Genomic DNA, 22,640 nt, shown 5'->3' with positions numbered 1-22,640 from the left:
CTCCATTCCTCTGGACGGGGTTTTAATGACTTCCAGACTGAAGGCAGTTCTCCTTCTCCTCTCCTCCTCTTACGGAGCGGATTCAGCCTTACCCAACACTTCTGAAAGCCACGCCAGCTCTTTAGAGAAAGATAAATTATTTCAAAGCATGTAACTGGTTGTGACGGTGAAGTACAAACATTCCTTAAGTCCTAATGCTGCTTCGTGAACTGTGGCATTGTTTTCCAGGGCCAGATTTCAAGTAGCAAGTTAATTCTAATTACGTCGCTCCCCTTCCCCCGCTCGCCTCATGATAAACTGACGCCACACTATTTGCTTAGCGCGTTTCTATTAGGCGGCCCTGTCAGAAAGGGTGAGATACTTCACACTCGCGTACTTCACACAGTCGAAAACTTTCACCCCAACCTGAGATTTGAAGCTGTTGTTTAATTGATCTTCACTTTCTTGCATTTAAATGATTGTAAATGCCTGCATTTAAATGCCTGCCATAGATTAGTATTTTCATTCAAGTTAAAGTTGAAATCTTGTTAAACGGGGTGTATAAGAAAAAGGAAAAAAATATGCATATGACTATTATCATTATTCTTTTATGGTTATTTCTATGATTAATCCTTTAAAACATATTATTCTTGTACTGATCCATTTATAATGTCTATTGTCCATCTATTTGTCTATAGTATCTTTTAAAGGGTTAGTTCACCCAAAAATGAAAATTCTGTCAGTAATTACTCACCCTCATGTTGTTCCAACCCCGTAAGACCTTCGTTCATCTTCGGAACACAAATTAAGATATTTTTGATTAAATCTTAGAGTTGTCTAACTCCTCCATAGGCTTCTAAGGAACCGAAACTTGCTGGCCCAGAAAATGTATTAAAGACATCGTTAATATAGTCCAAGTGACTCCAGCGTAGCGCGTCTGTGTTGCACGTCACCACGTAGGCTCACTATTGGGCGACGCTGGTCATGTGTGTGATACGTGGTGACGTGCAACACAGACGCGCTACGCCTAAACACCACGTGAAAAGACTCGAGGCCCAGAGAGAAGGAAATGAAAAGTGGAATAAAGTCGTTATTTTTGTTTGTTTTTGCGCACAAAAAGTATTCTCGTCGCTTTATAAACTTAAGATTGAGCCACTGGAGTCACTTGGACTATATTAATGATGTCTTTAATACATTTTCTGGGCCAGCAAGTTTCGGTTCCTTAGAAGCCTATGGAGGAGTGAGACAACTCTAAGATTTAATCAAAAATATCTTAATTTGTCTTCCGAAGATGAACGAAGGTCTTACGGGGTTGGAACAACATGAGGGTGAGTAATTACTGACAGAATTTTCATTTTTGGGTGAACTAACCCTTTAATATCATATACACTCATATTAAGGTCTTCTATTCTACTCTAAAAAAGGAACGTCTATTTGTGGGCTAGTCATGCTATGTTTTGTCCGTTTTCTGCTCAGTGTGGTCTCCTGTCTAATATGTTATCTTGTTTATTATTAAGTTTCAGATGAGATGGTTGTCTTACCTGGAATTAAGGTACAGCTGTATTTGCGTAAGATTTAGACAGGATGGAAATACTTATTTGGCCATTTCTGCTTCTTAGGGCTGGTTCACGCAGAAAGCGTTTTCGCTTTGAAAAACGCAAGACAAGGCAGTGGAATGGGGAAAATGCGTAAAGTCTCAATACGCGTCTTAATTTGAACTTATTTTAACTTGAGTGCCTTGTTTTGTGCGAGATCAACGGTCATGTCCGTCTAGTGCGTGTTTACATTGAAAAATAAAGTAGCGCAGTGGAATGGAAAAACTTAATTTTCCGGTACAGGATGAACAACAGGATTAATTACGACAACGATTATTTATTTGTGCTAATAATTATTATATATATCATATATTAATTGATTAACTCTTTGTTAGTTTAGTTTAGTTTTAGTTTTTCATTTTTGTTGAAATCTCTATTTTATATTTCAGTTTACAAAAATGTTTTTTGATCAATAGTTTTAATCTTAGTTTCAGTTTTTACGAATATAACCTTGCTATAGACATCGGAACAAGACAGAATCTAACCGGACCGGGACTGAAAAACTTCCTACGGGCTTTTGCAGGTGGGAACGGGACAAATCGTGCAAGTTATGGGAATGAGCTGAATAAAATAACATATTTTTGGCAGGAGCAGTACAGAATTTACCAAACCGGGATTGAAAGTCCATCTCGCGCAGACCTCTAGGTTGTGATAAACACAAGCTCAAGATATTTTCATGACATTGAATACATCAGTAAAACCCCCCTTTAGTTGTCTTGTGAAATGTTAATCATCAACAGGTAAACTCATCTACTCACTAGTCGTTTTACAGCCTAATTGTCTTTATAACTATTTCAATATAAAACGACTAAAAATGAGCCAATTCAAACATATGTTGGAAAATTCCCTTATATTTCTGTCAGATTGGGGCAAACAAACTAGTTTCAGTGGGAACATAGATAATAAAAAGAGGTTGTTCGTCCACTGATGGTATGTCAGCTTTGTTGATTATAATGGTGATCTAGGTTTGTCGCATTGCACCGAATGTAGAAAATAGGAAAACAGATACTCGCTGTGTCCTCATAAAAACTCACCATAAACAGATATAAGCAAGGCCACAAGAAGTCAATGTCATTGGAACTGATCAGACTAAACAAGCAGAGCGAAAGAACATGTGCTTCAGGTCAAAGTCATCTGGGAAACAGAATGACCACTCAGAGAAACCAAACAGCGATACGTCCTATCAGAAACACATAACAGCTGCGCACAGTCCACAGTCTGAGATTCCATTCAGATCTTCATCTCAAATCACTGCATTTCTATGAAAAAGCAGAACAAAACAAAACAAAAAAGCTCCGAATGAAGAAGGAAGAAACAGAAAGTCTTCCAGCTGGGACTCAAACCGGGGATATATTGAAGGGAAAATGTGATGCTACAGGGATTACCTGTACATACTGCAGCAATTACTTGCAGACCCTGCAGGACTATCAAAGGTTTAAGATGCGAATAAAACCATAGATCAGCGGGTGTCAGAGAAACAGTGATACATACAGACATCTGTGGCTTCGTCCGATCCGTCCGGGCAATCCTTCTCCCCGTCACACCGCCAGCCTTTAGAGATACACGTCACCTGATCCCTGCAAACAAACTGCTTGGGGCTGCAGGTTTTTGGAGCTGCAAAAAAGAAAAGCCAAAACAAATAATGTTAACAATGCATCCAGCTATTAGCACTGGTGAATTATTACTTGTCAGGGGGGAAAAAGCATATATGTGACACACGTGTGTCCAAAATCCACTGAGATCAGAGAGCCCGTATGAATGTTTGTGGTCTGGACAGTGTTTGACAGTGTACGAGGACGCCAAGTTTTGTCAGTTTACCGCTAGTTGCTTATGTCTATTTCAAAACAAAATTATCGCAGCCGAGCCTATCTGCCCGCCAGACTGTTTTCCCCAGCCTGGCCGTTTCCTCTACAAGGCCGATGTCTGACTTCGGCTTGCTTTACTCTTTCTGTTCTGGTCCAATAGAGTTCAAAACAGACAAACAAACAAAAAAAGTTATGTAATAAAAGTCAGTGGGCCCTATTTTAACGATCTGAAATGCAAGTATCAAACGTGAAAGGCAAGTAACTTTGTGTGCGGACCTCGGGCGCTGTTGCTATTATACCGGCGGGATAAATGACTCTTGCACCCGACGCAAATCTAAAATGCAGATGTCTGAAGTAGCTTCATTACTCATAGGTGTGGTTTGGGCGTAACGTGAAATAAACCAATCAGAGCATCATCTCACATTCCCTTTAAGAGCAGGCGCGCTTGTTCCATGGCGGATTGCTATTATAACGGCGGATTTGCCAGACGCACACCAGGAGCGGTTCACAGCCGAGGAGACCGGCGTTCTCGTCAGGGCCGTAAAACACAGAGAAGTGACATTGTATGGGGATGGAGAAACACCCAAATTAGCTTCGGTTAAACAGGCGTATGATAATTTGGGTAAATGTGTAAGCTAGATTTATGCCTATTTTTTCACATCTTCATGGGAATGATTTCCCTCGTGTGGAATATTTTTCCTTGTAATTATGTATGGTTTGCAAAATGTCAACTGCTGCGTCTGTGTAGATGAGAGAATCAAAGTGTGTGTGTGTTGTGCACACGCTACATTATGGTCAAGCATGCGCCCTTAAAATAGCATCTGAACGCGCCGCTGACTTTAGACGAGGTTTCTCCTGGTCAGTGGCGGAATTGTTTTCTGAAACTGCAAAATAGCACCAGGGAACGTTTGTGCCGGAACACGCCTCCTCTTTTCGCTGGACCGCCCCCGGGAGCGCAAGTTCATTCCCTAATTTACCGACGTGCGTCTGTGGAGGGAAAAGTCCGCTGTGCGCGGGTGCAAAATAGGAATGAGACATGCGTCGGTGTACAAAGTCAATTGCGCTGGGTGCAAGATAGGGCCCAATGTCCGATTATACTGACATCTGCTGATAAAGATGCAATACCAATAGTTTGCTGGTAATGTCTCGAGCTTTTGTGCTGTATGATTTAAATTTTCTTATTCTGGTGGATGCTTAAAGGGATATTTCACCAAAATATGTTCTGTCATGATTGTCTTACCCACAAGTTGATCCAAACCTGTATGAACACAAAAGAAGATATTTTGAAGAATGTAGGTAATAGTTGATGGGCTCCAATGACTTTCATAGTATTTTTTTCCATAGTATGGAAGTAAATGGAGACCATCAACTGTTTGGTTACCGATATTCTTCAAAATATCTTCTTGAACAGTAGTGTAGAGCCATTTCGCATTTTTACATTTCAAATTAAAAAAAGCTACAACTGACTTCAAACTAACACCCCCATTAAAGCTTTTTCTTCTTTTCTCCACACAAATCCATGCAAAAATGAGCCATTATTTGTTGACGTGTCGAGAATCAGCTCTCATAAGTACAGTCAGGGAGGAGAATGCAATCGGTTTAGTTTAAGTGTCCAGCATGACCGAAGTCTGAGCAAGCTGCAAGCTTCAGTATTGTATGTACCCTTGACTTTAGAATACATTCCTGGGTTAAGATTTCAACAAAACCCAGACTGACTCAGTTACAAAAATTGTTTTGCAGACTGTCATGAAAGAGGTCAAGCACCCAGTCGTGTATTTTTCTAATACATCGTAAAATAATGATTCATCTCAGAGTTGGTTTTGTTAAAGGTTTAGTTCTTATTAATGAAGAAATGTTTGAAATGCCTAAAGGAAAAGAGTATTTCCAGTAATCAGGACACTGGAAACGGGGGTTGTGAGTGCGGAGCTCTTTCCCGCTCTCTCCTGACTGTGCGTGTTTAGAGTCAGACCAGCGTTCCTCGGCACATCCAGGTCAGTGTTCCCACACCAGTGCCAGTGATGCAATGAGTCTAGAGGCCATCAAAGGACATCTTGTTCTGATTTGGCTGCGGAAGGTGCAAAAATGTGGCCGCTATTCATTGGTTGACTATTTGGAATCAAGTGCGAATTCATTTCAGACCACCTTCTCAACAGCTCTCTAAAAGCCGCAAGTCGGCTCTCTGCACCGCACCTCTAGACACAAACGTCAGGAAAAGCAGAGCTGACTGTCAACTGAGGTTATCACATGAAGAGAAGAGGAGATGAGATGAGATGAGAGGAGAGGAGAGGAGAGGAGAGGAGAGGAGAGGAGAGGAGAGGAGAGGAGAGGAGAGGAGAGGAGAGGAGAAGAGAAGAGAAGAGAAGAGAAGAGAAGAGAAGAGAAGAGAAGAGAAGAGAAGAGAAGAGAAGTCACTGTAAGAGGGAGGCGAAGTTACTTTAATTCAAGATTATGAGGCACATGAATAAATAAAAAAATATGTGCACAGATAAATAATTTATAATAAACTGCAATATTCCATAAAAAAACAAAAAAACAATTGATATATATTGAATATAAACAATATCACACAAGCAAAAGTGCTGTTTTCCCAAATATCAGCACGTTCGCATATGTGATATTCATTTTATAAACAATAAGATAACCGGCTATAAGGCGACTTACATTTTAGACACAGTATGGTCTGTTTTGCCTCTATTTTGACAACAAAAATAGTTCCAAACAAGAGCCATGTCTCTGAGCAACGGTTTCATTTTCCGCATTTTTGAACAAGTTGTTGTAATGAATGACTCATTGACACACTCACTCACTTCAGCTTTGTCCCTGAATGAATCAGCCATTTTAAATAAATCGTTTGAGACAATGATGCAACAATGACTAACTCGTTAAGACAATGATTTGCCGCCACCTACTGGCGGTTTTAGTATAATTTAATTTTAGCTGAGGGACTGAAGGATGAAGATTGAATGCTGTTTTTGTTTTCGGTCGTGATTGTAACAATAGTTCTGGTCAAACAGATAGAATGCGGTTATAAATAGACTATTAAAAGCGAAATATGAGATAACATTGTAAATATAACAGAAATAGAGTAATTGCAGTCGCATTGCATACAATGTTTTTTTTTCCTCTGAGGGGCAGGAGTCGCTGACTGTTTCTTTAAAATGGCCCTGTGAATTGCAAAGGCTCCCTCTGTTGACAATATTACAAGAAATGTAAGATATGCTGAAAAAAAATGCCACAACTAAGATTATGAAAAGTTTTTATTACATCCACCAGCGGGAGTGCCCATAATCTCCACCAGAGGGCACTCCTCCCAACTCCCTTGCTTTCCCATCATAAACTTCAATTCCCATAACCCATTGTCTGGACTTATTATTGTTTCATCACTTCCACCTGTGTTTCATTATCTCGTTAAACTCTGCCATCATAAGCCCTGTGTTTTCAGTCATTCTTTGCGAAGTCTTGTATGTTCAGTGTTACACTGCAATTCTGAGCCCTTGTATCCTGGTTGCCCGGGTCTTATTTTGGATCTTGTGCCTATTGTCCCGGATTTCCCTGTTTACCTGTGTTTTCTGCCCTGGTGTTTATCGTCTGGATCAACTGCACGGTGTTTTGACCAATTGCCTGTTACGTGGATTGCGATTCTGGATTGCCCAATAAAGCTCGATTTGGATCCTCACCCAGTTTTAACTTTCAAAAATGTTAGTGGTAGGAAATAAAAATTAATCTGCACATTTTTCAACAGACCCTAGAATGTTAGAATCACTGAGGTAACAGTGATTCTGTTTCTCTTTAAGGTGACCACACTGACACAGTGTTTATTTATTGTTTACACTGTACATATTTTCTTAAACAAGTTTGACCAGTGGTTATTTCAGCGCATTCCTGGGCTGCAAAGACATGAAGGGTGTCTTTATGTGGCTTTCTGACTGTGAGGAAAAAGTGCATACATATTCCCATTCACTACTGCAAAACTAAAGACCTTACACTACTATTAAGACATACAGTAAACGATCAAAGAACATCTTAATTATTATCACAGTTCTGAGTCTACGCTCTTTAAAAGTCCCCCTGTAGTGAAAATCCAGCTTTTAATGTTGTTTATATGTCTATGTGGTGTTTTTAATATGCTTTAAGACAAACCATGTGTAAATTCATAAGTCGACAGCATTGCTGAGTATTTCCTCCTTAAAACTGCAGTGAACCAAAGACAGTCTCAAAAACACGCTTTGAAATCGCTGGTGTTTCTGACGTCACAAACTACCTTGTAACCAATCAGATCGACGTGTGATCGTCAACCAGTGGATCTCTGAGCTGAGTGAGTGAGTGGAGGCGGGGCTCATTTGCATATTCATAGAACCGTGTTATACTATACTAGATGAGGCAAGGGTGTCGAGTTACATTCAAGCTATTTTAAAGCATTAAGAATGTTTTTTCCAAGGAAAAAACGTTTAAATATGTCATTTTGGTGATCAAAGATTAGTTTTAAGGGATAGAACTATTGACTACAGGGGGACTTTAACACCATCAATGGATTTACTGTTCATTTTTTCTTTCGTCTGGCTAATTTTACCTCAGTGATTCTAACATTCTCTACACATACTACGGTACTTGGATCCACACACTATGGCCCAAAAGGAGTCTGCATATGCACTGCTGAAGTCGACTGCAGCTTTAATGGCAGTGGAATAAACAGGAGCATTTACATGGCGTCATAAATCAGGGATTATAACCAACAGCAGCCGACCGTGGATAGGAGGTTATCTGACACACTTCACTTACACACATCTTTAGAGAGCCTGACTCATTAATGAGGTTAAATAAACCTTCAACAAAAAATGTGAAAGTTCTCAACACTGTCTTTGGTTTATCTTTGATCCTCTTTTATATTATTAGAATATTCTGACACAGTTCAAATGTTAATTATAACACTATAAATGCCTGGTCACACCAAGGATAACGATATAGTTTTAAAAATAGCTCTAAATGTAAAAGAACCTCTGTAAATACTACTAATAATAATTTTCTTTATGCACAATATAATGTTATTTTTTGTCTTATAATATTGGGCTGACACCTTCAGTATTTTGAGGTTAAAGAAGCAATGCTCATATGGTAGAACTCAAGCAAAGAGTCCGTGCAAATACAGAAATGCTCTTACTAATGCTGAAAATAAAGATAGAATTAAGCTAAAGTAAAGTAACCTCATTTAAGACAATCAAAGACATTCATCACAAAAGAAACACTGAATTATTCTTGAAGATGAGCAATGATTATCTCATCGAGTCACTAAAGTAGGTGAACAGTGAATAATACTGTGAGTAATAGGCTGTAGTTTGCAGACGGTATGCGACTGTAATTACATTACGAATATAGAAAATTGGATCTGAGCAAAGGAAAAGAACAATAAAGAAGCGAATAATAGTTTAAGAATAGGACAAATGGAGTGTCGGAGACTCGAGGAGCGCAGGGAAATGTCACACATGCGATCAATCAGGGATGAGAGACATTCAGAAATGAACTGAGAATGTCTTTTAAATCACAGTTTCATTCCTGAACTTGAACTGAGGGAGCAGAAGTCCTATTCAAAAAGGCCTGCAATTCATAGACATTTACATAACTGCTGTGTGTCATTTTAATTAGAAAAAAAGTTTGCTTGGTCTTACTGGATATGAGTCTTATTCAAAGTCTCATCACTTGTTCTTACTCTAAAACAACTTTCGTTTTTAGGAATTTATTCACATAACTTATTTACGGGGATTCAGTCTCTCTCTCTTCATCAGACTGCAGATAAAGTCCTAATTGTTGGTGATTTTAATATACATGTAGATAACGAAAAAGATGCATTGGGATTGGCATTTAAACACATTCTGAACTCTATTGGAGTTAGACAACACGTGTCAGGACCTACTCATTGTCGTAATCATACTCTAGATCTAATATTACCACACAAAATATGATTGACAATTAGCATACAGTTAGGATTGGCGGTATGGTTCTGTTCTGGGCAAGAACTCCCTGTGCCTCTGTGCAGCCTAGCATGGATAAGAGCAGCAATAACCCCCCTTTGGGTAAACAGAACAGAACCAACATCAATGTATTGCAGATATCATTCATTCAAGATTTTAAAGTACAACATAATTCGAGGGGAACCAGAAAGCCAAATCCTGACTGACGAGAGGTGGAGCTGGGGAGGGAGGAGGGTCATCAGCTCCTGAGGAACACGTTAGCTGCTGATAATACTGAAGGAGCTTAAATATGTATACAGTGATAGGTGTCGTATTCCTATAGGTAGACGTGGATCAGCTGAGAGCCACTGATGTGAGTTGACTAACGTGACCTGCCAGAACTGACGCTACGCTTGATATTAAAGTGCCCCTATTATGGATTTTTGAGTGTGTAACACAGCTCTAAGTGAATGAAAACATCCTGCAAAGTTTTAAATCTGAAAGTGCCCCGTATATAAAGTTATTGTCTTTCAAAAGTAAGAGTCGACTCTGAGTCAATTAAATGAATCGTTTTTCAAACGAGTCATAAGCCGTTTCGTTGTGACGTCAAGACGAAACATTAGCATATTGCCCGCCCACTTATTGCGCGCGCAGACACCAGGGAAAACTTGAACCTCAAACCTGCAGCTGATTCCTGTGGACACTGGACAGCATCATGTCGAGAAGACGCTGTGCTCTACAATGTGAAGGTAAAGACAGTTTCTTTTCACTGCCCAAGGACGAGCATGTGAAGAATCAGTGGTTAAAGTTAATCTTTACCACGATATCACAGCAGTATAATCCTAAACTTTTGCTGTGTTCCCTTTATTTCACTGACGACTGCTTCTCAAATCTCAGAGTTCAACGCAGGGTTCACAAACCGCTTGCTCTTGAAAGATGGTGTTAAAATACTTAGTTTTGAGTTTTATATAGTGTAGGTCTCCTGCTAACTGGCTAACTCACGTTATCAGTTGCTGCGTCCCAATTCGCCTACTTATACTACACCCTAAAAGTATGTACTCTTTTTGTGAGGAACAAGTACATACTTTTGAGTGTGTAGCAAAAGAGTAGGCAAGCTTTGGGACATACTACTTCATCATCTTAACGGACAGATCTGTCGCATGCATCCTGTCACCTTAAACTGCCCTGTCAATCATCTTAAAAATCCTACCGTTTCGGAGAGAAATGTAGTTGCACGGTCGTGGGTCTTTAATGCGGAGACTCTCCTCATGTGTTTGCAATTTGAATATAATGATGCATTTAAAAGTGGCTAAACGTATCTTTACAAAAGTTCACAATGCATCTGCAGATGCAATATAATGTAGACAACATTGAATAAATACATTTTCGTCAGGTTAGATACTGATACTTAATCACTCAAACCCCTTTATCTAAACCTCTCTACATAACCGCCGGACTCGCGCGTCCTCCATGTCTGTAGTTTTTTTTAACACTTTTCACTCGTGTTTGTAGTTCTAACTAAATCCTCGTCCAACGCGCGATGGGTTGTGGGCAATATTAGCCGTTAGAGTGCGATGCGATCTGCACTTCGGATTCTGACCGGAAATAGTAGACCATCCGGGTATCTTTGGAACACTCATTTCAACATACTACGATTTGGGACGTACTAATCCTATTTTCGAATGCTATTTAGGACGGATAGTATACGAATTGGGACGCACCAACTGTCTTACGTCAATACTTCTGCTAATCAGTTGTGGTAAAGCATTCTTAATGCTTTAAAATAGCTTGAATGTAACTCGACACCCTTGCCTCATCTAGTATAGTATAACACGGTTCTATTAATATTCAAATGAGCCCCGCCTCCACTCACTCACTCAGCTCAGAGATCCACTGGTTGACGATCACACGTTGATCTGATTGGTTACAAGGTAGTTTGTGACGTCAGAAACACCAGCGATTTCAAAGCGTGTTTTTGAGACTGTCTTTGGTTCACTGCAGTTTTAATTAGCACTATTACCTATAACTGTGTCTATTAATGCAGATTGTCTGTCGTTCTCACTACTTTGAGGAAAGATTAATCATGGAGCAAGATTTGTTTTACCAACGTTTACGTTACATCAGATCATTCACGCTAGAGCTCGGCTAATGTATACATTGCAAACATGCACTGTTATTGATACAGTTTCCACGTGTTCACTGCAATATATTACAAAAATACTCTGTAAATAAATTAGTACAAGTAAAATAATCGGTTTGTTGATGGACATGCACTTGTTAATGCTGATGGTGAGGAATTACAGTTGCAACATCTCATAATGTTCCTCAAACTGAGTAGTGTATCACTGAGAAACACTGAGTCCTGCTCGAGTCGTCCTTGCAATGGAGGTTCAGGTTCAATAACTAGTTCTTCCAGTGTTTCATCATCGGACTCGCGCTCGCGTTGATATGGTAAAATCGACGTCATTGTTTGTTACTGTCTTTAGTTTACGCTGTAGGATGCCTCAGGACAGCTGACGTTGTTATGGCAAGGGGCGTTTTTGTTTTCGACGCGCGCGCTGTACGCACCGCGGTAAACCAATCACAACAGACTGAGCTGTCTGGCCAATCAGAGCAGAGTAGCTCGCGGAAAGGAGGGATTTATGGAGATTGATTCATCTGACGAGTCGTTTGCGAATCATTGAAAAATGTGGTGATGTGCAAATGTATATTACAGTTTTTTGACCTTTGATGCATGTAAACCTATGTGTAGGAGACTCCAAAACAACATTGGGAAACTTTAAAATAGGGGCACTTTAAAATTGTGGGATTATATGGTTTATTTAACTTATTACATTTCTGTAGAATTTGGCATAAGTGTTTTTATTTAAGATCATCACAGAAAATGGCTATAGTAGTTAATATTGAGTGTTTATTTTCAGCCCTCCCATCATTTTCTACCAGCGATCAGTCCATCTCTGCAGAGACAAATTCATCTTATTTAGCTCTGTCCCTTTTAATGCTGGGCATTTGAATAGTCATGATACATTCACAATGATTTTGCTGGCAATATAAAATGAAGTAACATTTAACGTGCTTATTAGGGCATTAAGTTTGCCAAAGATCATTAGATTAGATGCTTATAGATTAAACACAGTTGTTTCATTTGACTTTCTCTTTAATCATAGTCCATCTGTTTGAATGATTCAAAACTGCTCATAAAATATCTTTGATTGAGGGTATGGCTTTAGTGGCAAGCTAAGGGTATTTTTGCTATTTTTTTCTGACAGCGTACAGATAATAATTTTCATGACAATGATTTGCTGAAGTAAATAAAGCAATACAATACACATTCAATAAACACTGTTGTGAGCCAAAAGTATTCAACATATATGTTTTAACATGAGACTAGTTTGATGGAATCACTTTCTGACCTTGTCTGGGCAAAGTTACATACAATCTTTGAATTTCATTGTCATGACCGCATAACATTTTCAATGATATGCACAAGGATATCAGAAAGTCACTGTTTACATGGAGCAGACTCCTAAAAAACATATAACTGAAAATTCAGCCGCCAAGAAAAGTAGTCCTACCTCAAAATGAAAGATTTCTTTATGCTAAATTTATGCTAATATGACAAATTTATGCTAAACGCTGTTGATAGTGCCTAACTTTTAATGAACACCTGAAAAATAGTGTTGTAATAATAACAATCTGGTGTTACATATATGGGCTCTTATTTTAAATGTTCAGTATTTTTCAGTGATGAATACAGACAGTCCATAAAGGGAACAGAAGATAACTGACTGTAAATGACATGCAAGTGTCTTTATTTCAAGATTTCCCTGCATTTCCCGCTGAATATGCTCTTTTTGTAAATTTAATGCATTCATTTAGTACAATTAATTATATATATATAAGTAATTGTTTACTGATGAGCTGATTTTCCTACCACTGGAGAACCATCTTCATGTTTTTGTGAGTGTAATGTCAGCGCAGAACCAGCTGCTACTACAGGAAACACATCATGCCAAACCACACTGAACGACAGCAGGCTTTGCACAGGACGCTTCCTTGCCTTCAAAAGCAGCTAGACGAGGAGCAAACGAATGGAAGAGAATGCAGACGTCTCAAGATTTCTCAAGGTTTTAAATGGTTTTAGTAAATATGAAAGTATAAATTGGAGCTGTGATGCAGAAACACTTTTTTTCCCCCATATTCTCCATTGTTGCAGCTCCTCTCTTCCCAGTCTGTCAGTAACGCTCTGGGCCCGGTTCCCCAAAACGTTCTTATCGCTAAGTAGTTCTCAACCTATTCCTTAACCTCTCTCTTAACGTTATGGCACGATTCCCGACACGTTCGTACGATAAGTATATCTTCTGTAAGTCACACTTTCGTAAGGTTGGTCTGGACCATTCGTAAGCTCTCTCTTAGCGTTGTTTGAGCTCAAGACGCTAGTCGCCGCCACTGTGCAGCAGTCTTTAGAAATCAGCGCAGCGCAGTACAAGTCAAACTATGGTATGTAAACTATACAATGATTTTATGTTATGGACATTTTAAGACTAATAATAAAATATGTTCGCAGTGGATACAGGCCTATTTATGAAGTTGACTTTATTTGGTATCAGAACTAATATGGTGGTAATTAGCCTAGGCTATTTCGTAATGTCATTAAAGCGTTTAAATTGGCAATCACTTTTGATCATTAAAATCTGGCAAACAATTTGGCTCTAAATGGCTAAGATCTATAAATGGGTAAGCATGGTGGTGTACAGTAAGCGACCAACTATAGCAGCGATCCAACGTGTCCTTGTATTGAATCAAAGATGGCGCCGGCCGCGGAGCCGTTTAGTCCATGTACATTTTTTTATTCTGCAAAACTTAAGCCCTTTTGACATTTTGCCTGATGTCCTGCCAGGACCTTGGTGTGCCTGATCCGGAGGCAGCCATCTTCCTTGCTATGTCGCTCCATAGCTCTTTTTTGTTGCTGTTGCACAAGTTATTCCGAAAGCTGGAAAACAGTGTCACCTTGTGCAAGCTCACCTCGTCCAGCAACACTTCAAGTTCCTCTGACGAGAAGCTTGGTGCCCTTTTTTTACGTTGCTTCCCCAATATATTCTGTATCTAACTCTCTCTCTCTGTACATTGTAGATAGGTTGCTTTTTATTGAAAACATTAACCAATGGCAATCAATACCGCATTAAACAGAAGTAACTGCAGCTGCTTGCCAATCAATTCTGATTGTAAAGTACCTTACCATTAATATAAAAGTGTATTACATCCTTTTTAGAAGTCGTTAAACCCATGTCAAGAAGCGGCACAACGGGATAAGGAGGGTGGATGGTTAGCGAGGGATACCCGGTTCGTCTACCCGTCACAATATATCGTGTGAACATATTACTGACAATTTGATAATTTAATTAATAGTCTGTATTTTACTGATAACTTAAACTATGTTCAAATAAATGTTACTGGAATAATTTGAGGAATGTTTCATTTGCATAGAACGTGTTGTCTTTCTTAATGCCGTAATGCACCTTCGCGTCAAGTGGAAAATCGATTCCTGAGCAATCGATGCCAACTAATTCAGCACCTTCACTTGGGACAGCGCCTTGGTAACGTCGAACGTAAGAGGCAGCGTGTTAACAAGCTTCCTAAGGGACACTTCGGGGAACACACTTAGGAACATAAACAACTTTGGTAAGATATATCTTTCGAGTCTTCTTAGCGCGCTAAGAGTGAGCGTTATCGGGGAACCGGGCCCTGTTTAGTTCCTGTCTCTATGAAGCCCCTCCTGCTGAAAAGCACACTGTGCTCTGATTGGTCGGCTGGAGCAGTGTGTTGTGATTGGACGAGCGCTTCAAGTGTGTTTGGGAAATGTCCCACCCCTTTCCACAACCACCAGTTTAACACACTACTAACTAACTCAACCAGGCCCCGCCCCTTTATTCTGCAGATTAATTATTATAATGAGGAATATTGTGACGTGTTCGTTCCCAGAAGAAACTCAAGACTACAATGGAGGCGTTTCAGGAGTTCAGAAACACTGACACTGATATAGAGAAGAGCTGGAGATTTTTCATGATCAAACTCAACATTACACACTAAAGAAAGATCAACATGTAAAATAAAAAAGCAGGTCCTCCTTAAATGTTTGAATGTGATTGAATGTGAAATGTGTTTTCTGGCAATGCAAATAAAGAGTGTTCAAATCATGTTCCTGTGTAAGTTATTAAAATTACTAACAAATGTACCAGTGATGCAGTACCAATGTCAGGATCTTTAAGGAGATCTGGCCTGTATGAGATGTTTTCATAAAGTATCGCAGTCTTCAAAAAGAACCAGATGCAGGGAATAGTGCAAACCTGTCAATCTCTGGAAGTCTGGAAAAAATCATTTCGTCAGCAGGACAATAATCCCAATCACAAGGTCGAGTTTACATTAAGAGTAAAATAAGAAAGGCCAACATAAACACACTCAAATCCAAAGCCAAATGGGCCAAAATCACACATGAACAGATATGACAGAAGACTTACAGCTGTCATTGTTTAATGAGTCTGAGAAACTTTGGCCACATGGACACTGCTTTAGAATTAAGGAGACCTATAATATCCGTTTTATCTAATATTATATCTGTTAACTTTCCCATTCATCTTGAAAGCACTAAGTTCAAACTCCTTAAATCTTAATAAACTTAATAAACTTAATAAACCTAAGTCTTGATAAACTTATTGTTAATGTTCCACTATATAAAGGGAAAAGTCATTTGAAAGTGCCAGATTTCTTAGTTAGACGGTTGTTGTATGCTACTGATTTGTTCAAGTCTCTTATATAATTTACTATTTGTGAAAAGAAAATTGTGCATCCATAACAGGTCAGGGTTTTCAGTTTTAAAACTTTATAAACGTTTACCAAACTTAATATCCACTGTATAAACACTGTAGAGTCTGAGACTTATTTAGTGAGGTACTGTATATAAAGGCCGTCTCAAACACATTTAGACAACAGTCTAGTCTAGTCAAGGATGACAACTATTCACTGGCAGCAGACTTCACACAAACACTTTAAACCTTAGAGAAATCAAAGATTGCTTCATTTTTTTTTTCAACTTACCATTTCAATTAGGTGAAAAATGAACAAATTTCCACTAAGAGATCCACCACAATCAACAGGGTAAGAACAACCAGCATTTGTAAACTGGATGTTACCAAAGCAACTGCTGTGTGTTTGCTCTTTCCAATCAGAGGTACTTTGAGGAATCAATACCCCCCACAACGACCCAACAGAAGGCTTGTGTCTCGTTTTGAGAAAGGAAGCGGCCTTTCCTCTAACCTCAGGAAATTCTTTCACTGAGCACGTTTACATGCACACAAATACACTAATAACACAGATAAATCAGCTAATTGAATTAACCCGGTTTACATATCCTGGCAAAGCAAGTAATCTGCATTTACAATACAGTATGTCTACCAACAATGTCTACAGTGAAGGGGGGGCGGGATGATTGGGATCAATGATATTGAATGGCATCAATGGCATTCACTGTTCCTCTGCCAGTCAACTCAATAGGAATTTGCACATTTGGGAGTTTCACATGAGGGAGAAAACAGAGAGCTGCTTGGATCGAAAGTGTCTTGTACATTGCTACGCTATTGGCAATGGACTTTTTTTGCTCACAAAATTTCTCTAATGTGACTGCACTTCAAAGGGATACTCCACTTTTTTTGGAAATAGGCTCATTATACAACTCCCCCAGAGTTAAACAGTTGAGTTTTACCGTTTTCGAATCCATTCAGCCGATCTCCGGGTCTGGCGGTACCACTTTTAGCATAGCTTAGCATAGATCATTGAATCGGACAAGACCATTAGCATCTTTCTCGAAAAAATGACCAAAGAGTTTCGATATTTCTCCTATTTAAAACTTGACTCTTCTGTAGTTACATCGTGTACTAAGACCGACGGAAAATGAAAAGTTGCGATTTTCTAGGCTGATATGGCTAGGAACTATGCTCTCATTCCTGCGTAATAATCAAGAAACTTTGCTGCCGTACCATGAGTGCAGCAGGCGTAATGATATGACGCAGCGCCTGAAAATAGTCGACCCTATAGTCTACCGAGCTGGGGACTATTTTCAGGTGCTGCGTCAAATCAAAAACTTTTCCTTAAATAGGAAAAATATGGAAAAATTTTTTTGAGAGAGATGCTAATGGTCTTGTGCGATTCAATGATCTATGCTAAGCTATGCTAAAAGTGGTACCGCCAGACCCGGAGTTCGGCTGAATGGATTCGAAAACGGTAAAACTGTTTAACTCTGGGGGAGTTGTAAAATGAGCCTATTTCCAAAAAAAGTGGAGTATCCCTTTAAGGACATTTTCCTGTCACATAGCCAGACACTTCAATAAGCTGACAGAACACAGGTGAAGGTGCTCTAAACATGCCATGATGGGCAAACATCTCGCTGTGTCAATTGGTTTATATGATTAAGCCATTTTTTACTTTACTCCAATAAAGGAAAAACGGTTCATGCATTTACATGACCACACTGAATAATCGGGTTAAGAACGTGCATGTAAAAGCACTGTCCCTGCACCAACAAATCCGATTCTCAAACTCTTCATTGTCTACGTTCCCTCGGCTCTTTCTTCAGCGCTGTTTTCCTCCATCTGAGCCTGCTGGCGGCCGAGCGAGCGTCTGAGTAATGTGACAGCTATGGCCCTGTGAGCTCAATGTTTCCAGCCCTGCGAGCTCCAAGAACAGCTCTGTTGTCATGAACACTGGTAAAACAGTCTTCACCCTCACTAACACGTTAAAGATGGCAAACACTGTCTATGGGCTGAGATGGTCATCACAGAACTTCTCAAGTGTAGAGTGCCTTGCTCATTTTTTAAGGAATAAAAACATCTTAAACCAGTTTAAACTGGTTTGCTGCTCTTAGTTGGTCTCCCAGACTAATCGGGCTGGTCTGTTGGCTGGTTTAAAGAGATTTGGGGCATTTTTCAACTGGTCTGACAGGGAGACGAACTGGCTAGGCAGCTAAACACTGGCTTGGCCAAAGCTAGGGGACAAGATTAAGGCCTCTGTATACTTAAAGCGAAATCGAAGAAAGAACTGCTGTGACATCATTTTGAACAAAATCAGGCCAAAACGAAGTTCATTTTGGGAGTTCGAAACAGCATGCCAAAGCGAACTTTCCAGAAAAGTTTGCAAAGGCTAGTAAACACCTTTGTACTACCATTGATCCGTGGCAATTACGTAATAGGTTGGTGTGCGCATAGGCTCCGCCTTCTTTCACCTGGAAATCTTTTTTTCCGGTTCATCTCTCCTATTCAGGACATGAACACACTGAAGAGCTGCTTTATAGAAGAAAAAGAAGTTGTATGTGAAACGAGACACTGACAATTGTTTTTCATGTTAAATACAGTAAAGCTGCTTGATTTTAAGCAATCTATTGTATAAAGTTCTATAAATAAACATGACGTTGCTTTACTAGAGAGCCGAATTGCAGAGCTCATGCAAATCCAAGGTTGCTATGATCAGATGCCTTTTCTGTGCTTTATTTAAAAATGCTGTTTTCTCATTTTGCATGTTTATTTTGTTATTAAAAGGAAAGCATGCAGTTCGCTAACAGTATATCGCTGCTCATTTAATTCTTCGTGTAGGGGTAAAACGAAGTTTGAAATACGCCAAAAAGAGTATATCGGGGCCAAAAAAAAGAAAGTTCATCATCATTTACTCACCCTCATGTTGTTCCAACCTTGTATGACTTTTTATTTTATCAGAGGAACACAAAAGAAGATAGATTAAAGAATGTTTGTGCAGCTCTCACCATCCGCTGTAGCTTTCATGCACAAGTACATGGGAACCCATCAAAAAATTTTTGTTTCTGATGATTTCGTAGTGCTTTTTGTCATTTTTGGAGTTTGACAGCCCTTGGTCACTGCTGCTGCTGTTGTTGTATGAAAAAGATCAAAGCAAACATTCTTTAAATTTCTCCTTTTAAGTTTACACAAAACAGTCATACAAATTGAGTAAGTGATGACAGATTTCCCATTTTTGGACAAGCTTTAAACCTTTAGAACAAACAAGGCAGCCTAATCACAAACCCAAACAAATTACCTAGTTAAGATCATTAAAGCACAAGCACATCATGCAACATTATCCACATAGCCAAGGGGGCGGATGGATAAAAGAGGGGGAAGAGCAGCTCAGTCTTTCTCCTGTCATCTTACTTCAGCTCAACTTCCTAAAATACACTCCTCTCCAATCCATGTTACTTCCTTTCTGTCTTTGATATTTCTAATTTCTGGGAAAGCTGACGCAAGTTTCTCCACCAAACATCTTGTTCAAAACAAATTGAGAGAATATCCACCCTCCTTTCCACCCTCTCCTCATGCATACTTCCAAACAAATGACCTTTCCCGATCCAGATGTGTTTCACAGTTGAGTGAAGGAGACGTGAGGTTGGGGGTGGGGAACACGCTCGTCCGTCTCAACTGTTTATTTCCTCCTCTCTCTGTCTTTCCTGTGCTATATACAGTTCATATCTCTTATCTCTTCAGCTCTCCTTAAGAGTTCCCCATCAGTTCAAACTCTTGAAATATCAAACCCTCAGGGGGCAGGTTACCTGTCAGGAAATATAAAGACATCGGTTGCACACAATACTGGCTCAATGGACTCAAGAGGAAGTTTGTTCAACCCAAGCACAACAGTGAAAATTGTGTCTTTATCTACTCACTTGGTCGTTTTCTCACACAAATGGCATCCGAAGATTTGGAATACAGGACATGGGTCGTATGGACCACTTTTAAGGTTTTAGTTGCCATTCATTGTAATTATAATACAAAAAGCCATTCAAGGTTGGATCTACAGGAGGGCGAGTAAAGGCCAGTTCACATCAACGACATCCACCAAGAATCCACAATGATAATGACACAGAAGAACGATATCATTGGAATCTCCAAGTTTTTTCCAGTTGATAAAAACAATCGACAAAAAAAAAAAAAAAGATTAAAGTCAATAATTTTATCCCTTAAAATTCATCATGACATATTAAAAGATTTTACCTGTGAAAACAATTTCTTCATGCCTTAAAATAGCTTGAATGCAACTCTTGCTTCATTTAGTATACGTGGATACATGAATATGCAAATTAGTCTCCGCCTCCACTCAATCACACAAGCTCAGAATACCTAATCAACTCTCTCAACTTTACTGTAGTAAACACTACATGATGACAAGTGGAAATACTGGTTTAATTCAGCCATATATGAACAGAACTGATTCAGAAGAAGTGGAAGGCTCGTCTACAAGTCAATGTATCAGAATAGTAATGCGTTTTATGTATCGCTCTCTACAGTGTCGGACACATAACGGTAATTAATACGATTAGCCTTTTAAAATTGCTTGACTACGTTGTAAAACAGCTAATAATGTGATGCTAATGTCCAATCAGTATCCTTAGAAATGCTTTGAACAACTCAGGACGTCAGTGGAGAAAAACATATAGTTCATCATAACATCGTGATATATACATAATTCACCAGCTATATTGCTAAATGTACCCGATTTTATATCAACACAAAAATATACTGGGATAACCTGGCTTCTCTTGAAACTTCAGTTAACGATATGCTAAAGCCCGCCCACACGTTGACCTGATTGGTTCCAAGGTAGTTTGTGACGTCAGAAGCGTGGTTAGTCTTGAAGCATGTTAAAAACAGACATACCTGTATAAACAACATCAAAAACTTGATTTTCTCCACAGGGGGTCGAAGAATCCATCCGACTTTAAAAGGCTTGAGCATTTAAAGAGGCAGACGACGAAACTGCAGCGCTCACACAAAGTTATCGTCCATTAGTGTGGATGCCAATATAGTTATCATTATAGTTATCATCAGAACTGTCATTTTTGGGTGAACTGTCCCTTTAGTCTCTTCTTATTTACAACAAAATACAAGCACTATAAAGTCACATTGGTCAGGATAAACTTTCTGGTGGACCTGAGAGCATGGCCTATATAATTGCAAAATATACATAAAGCAATTTTAATAAGAGCAACTGCACTGTACACTAAATTGTTGAAATGACCAATTATGTGCAATATCTGTCACCAAGTGTAACTGCAAAAAATAACTGTTTTCAAAAAGGTCCCCATCTGCTAAGACTCACACAGATGGTCCGGCCCCAAACTCACGGTTGAGCCAATGTTGGTGTTGAAGAGCTTTCGGGATGTTTAGACAGTCTTACAGAGTCACAGTGTTGCACTTTTCAGAGGACTCAAGCAATTCCTGGTTTTATATAAAGAGGTTGCTTTAAGAGGGATTCGGCAGTGAGTGTCACCTCAAAAGACCCAGGAGAAAACAGCAAGCTTCTGTGTGGTTCTCTGATAGAGGCCCCTTAATTAACACCATTGATGAGCTCAGCGAACATCAAGTCTTTCAGCTCACTCAGAATGCATATTCTATACTGCGGTAAAAGCCATTGTGAGAAAATGATGGGTTATTATCATAGCAATTTAAACTGAACACTGCAGCCTGTGAGAAACATGGAAATAAAACAGAATTGTGAATGTTTTAGGCTTACGCAAAGAAATAAAATGCTATTACTCCATTCTTAATGACAAGGCCATGTAATCAACCATATGTAGGTTAGTATGTGTGTGAAGAGACTTAATACGTCCTCAATGTCAAAAAAAATTATAAAGTGTGTTATTTTTTAAATTGTTAAAAAGAGTATTCCTTTTGTTTCAGGGACAGTCTGTAGTAATTATCCGGAGCTTTATATAAAACAAAGAAGTCTGTGCTACGTCCTCGTTTGCAGAGCTACGTAAACAAGTGTGTAGTTGTTTCTAGAGTTATGGATGTACTTGCACACAAAGCAGTTTACTTATTGGATCACTTGTTGCACACACATTATACAATACAGTGTGTTGACTTCAGTCCAGCATCTACAGCACTGAATACACCTTGACAAGATGACAGTGTGATTCAGTGAATTCTAGATTATTCCTGTCCAGATCACAAAGCTGAGGGCTTGAAGCTCATGTGATTGCTCAATGCACTTCAGCTTTAGAGTTTCAATACAGACTGCATGCATTCAAACAATCCATCATGCATTTCAGTCCAGAGTTCACCAACCTTCCTTTCCTTTCCAAACACATGTATAGTTTATTGATGGAAAGGGCCTGCTGGACTGCGGATGCACACAGCCTACTCATGAGAGGTGTTCTGATTCAACACCACTGAACTAACAATCTCCTTCATTCAAGGAGGACTGGACCTCTACAAAACTCACAACAATCCAACTGCAATCCAATCCTATTCGCATCTCTAACA

The 22,640-nt window shown here is 39.3% G+C and overlaps 1 protein-coding gene across 4 annotated transcripts in view; it reads right to left on the bottom strand.

Annotated features, from left to right (window-relative positions):
* The window catches only part of lrp1aa (low density lipoprotein receptor-related protein 1Aa), a 178,581-nt gene that overhangs the window by 155,159 nt on the left and 782 nt on the right, over positions 1 to 22,640 (bottom strand). For all 4 annotated transcript variants that reach the window (XM_084394815.1, XM_084394816.1, XM_084394817.1 and 1 more), the window contains exon 2: positions 3,066 to 3,188. In XM_084394815.1, the coding sequence (XP_084250941.1) occupies positions 3,066 to 3,188 (123 nt within the window). The remainder of the gene's footprint in view (positions 1 to 3,065; positions 3,189 to 22,640) is intronic.

Source organism: Rutilus rutilus, assembly GCF_951802725.1.
Source record: "Rutilus rutilus genome assembly, chromosome: 22".
Lineage (NCBI taxonomy): Eukaryota > Metazoa > Chordata > Actinopteri > Cypriniformes > Leuciscidae > Rutilus > Rutilus rutilus.
Note: the sequence above shows the minus strand (reverse complement) of the source record. Positions and strands in the feature narration are given on the sequence as shown.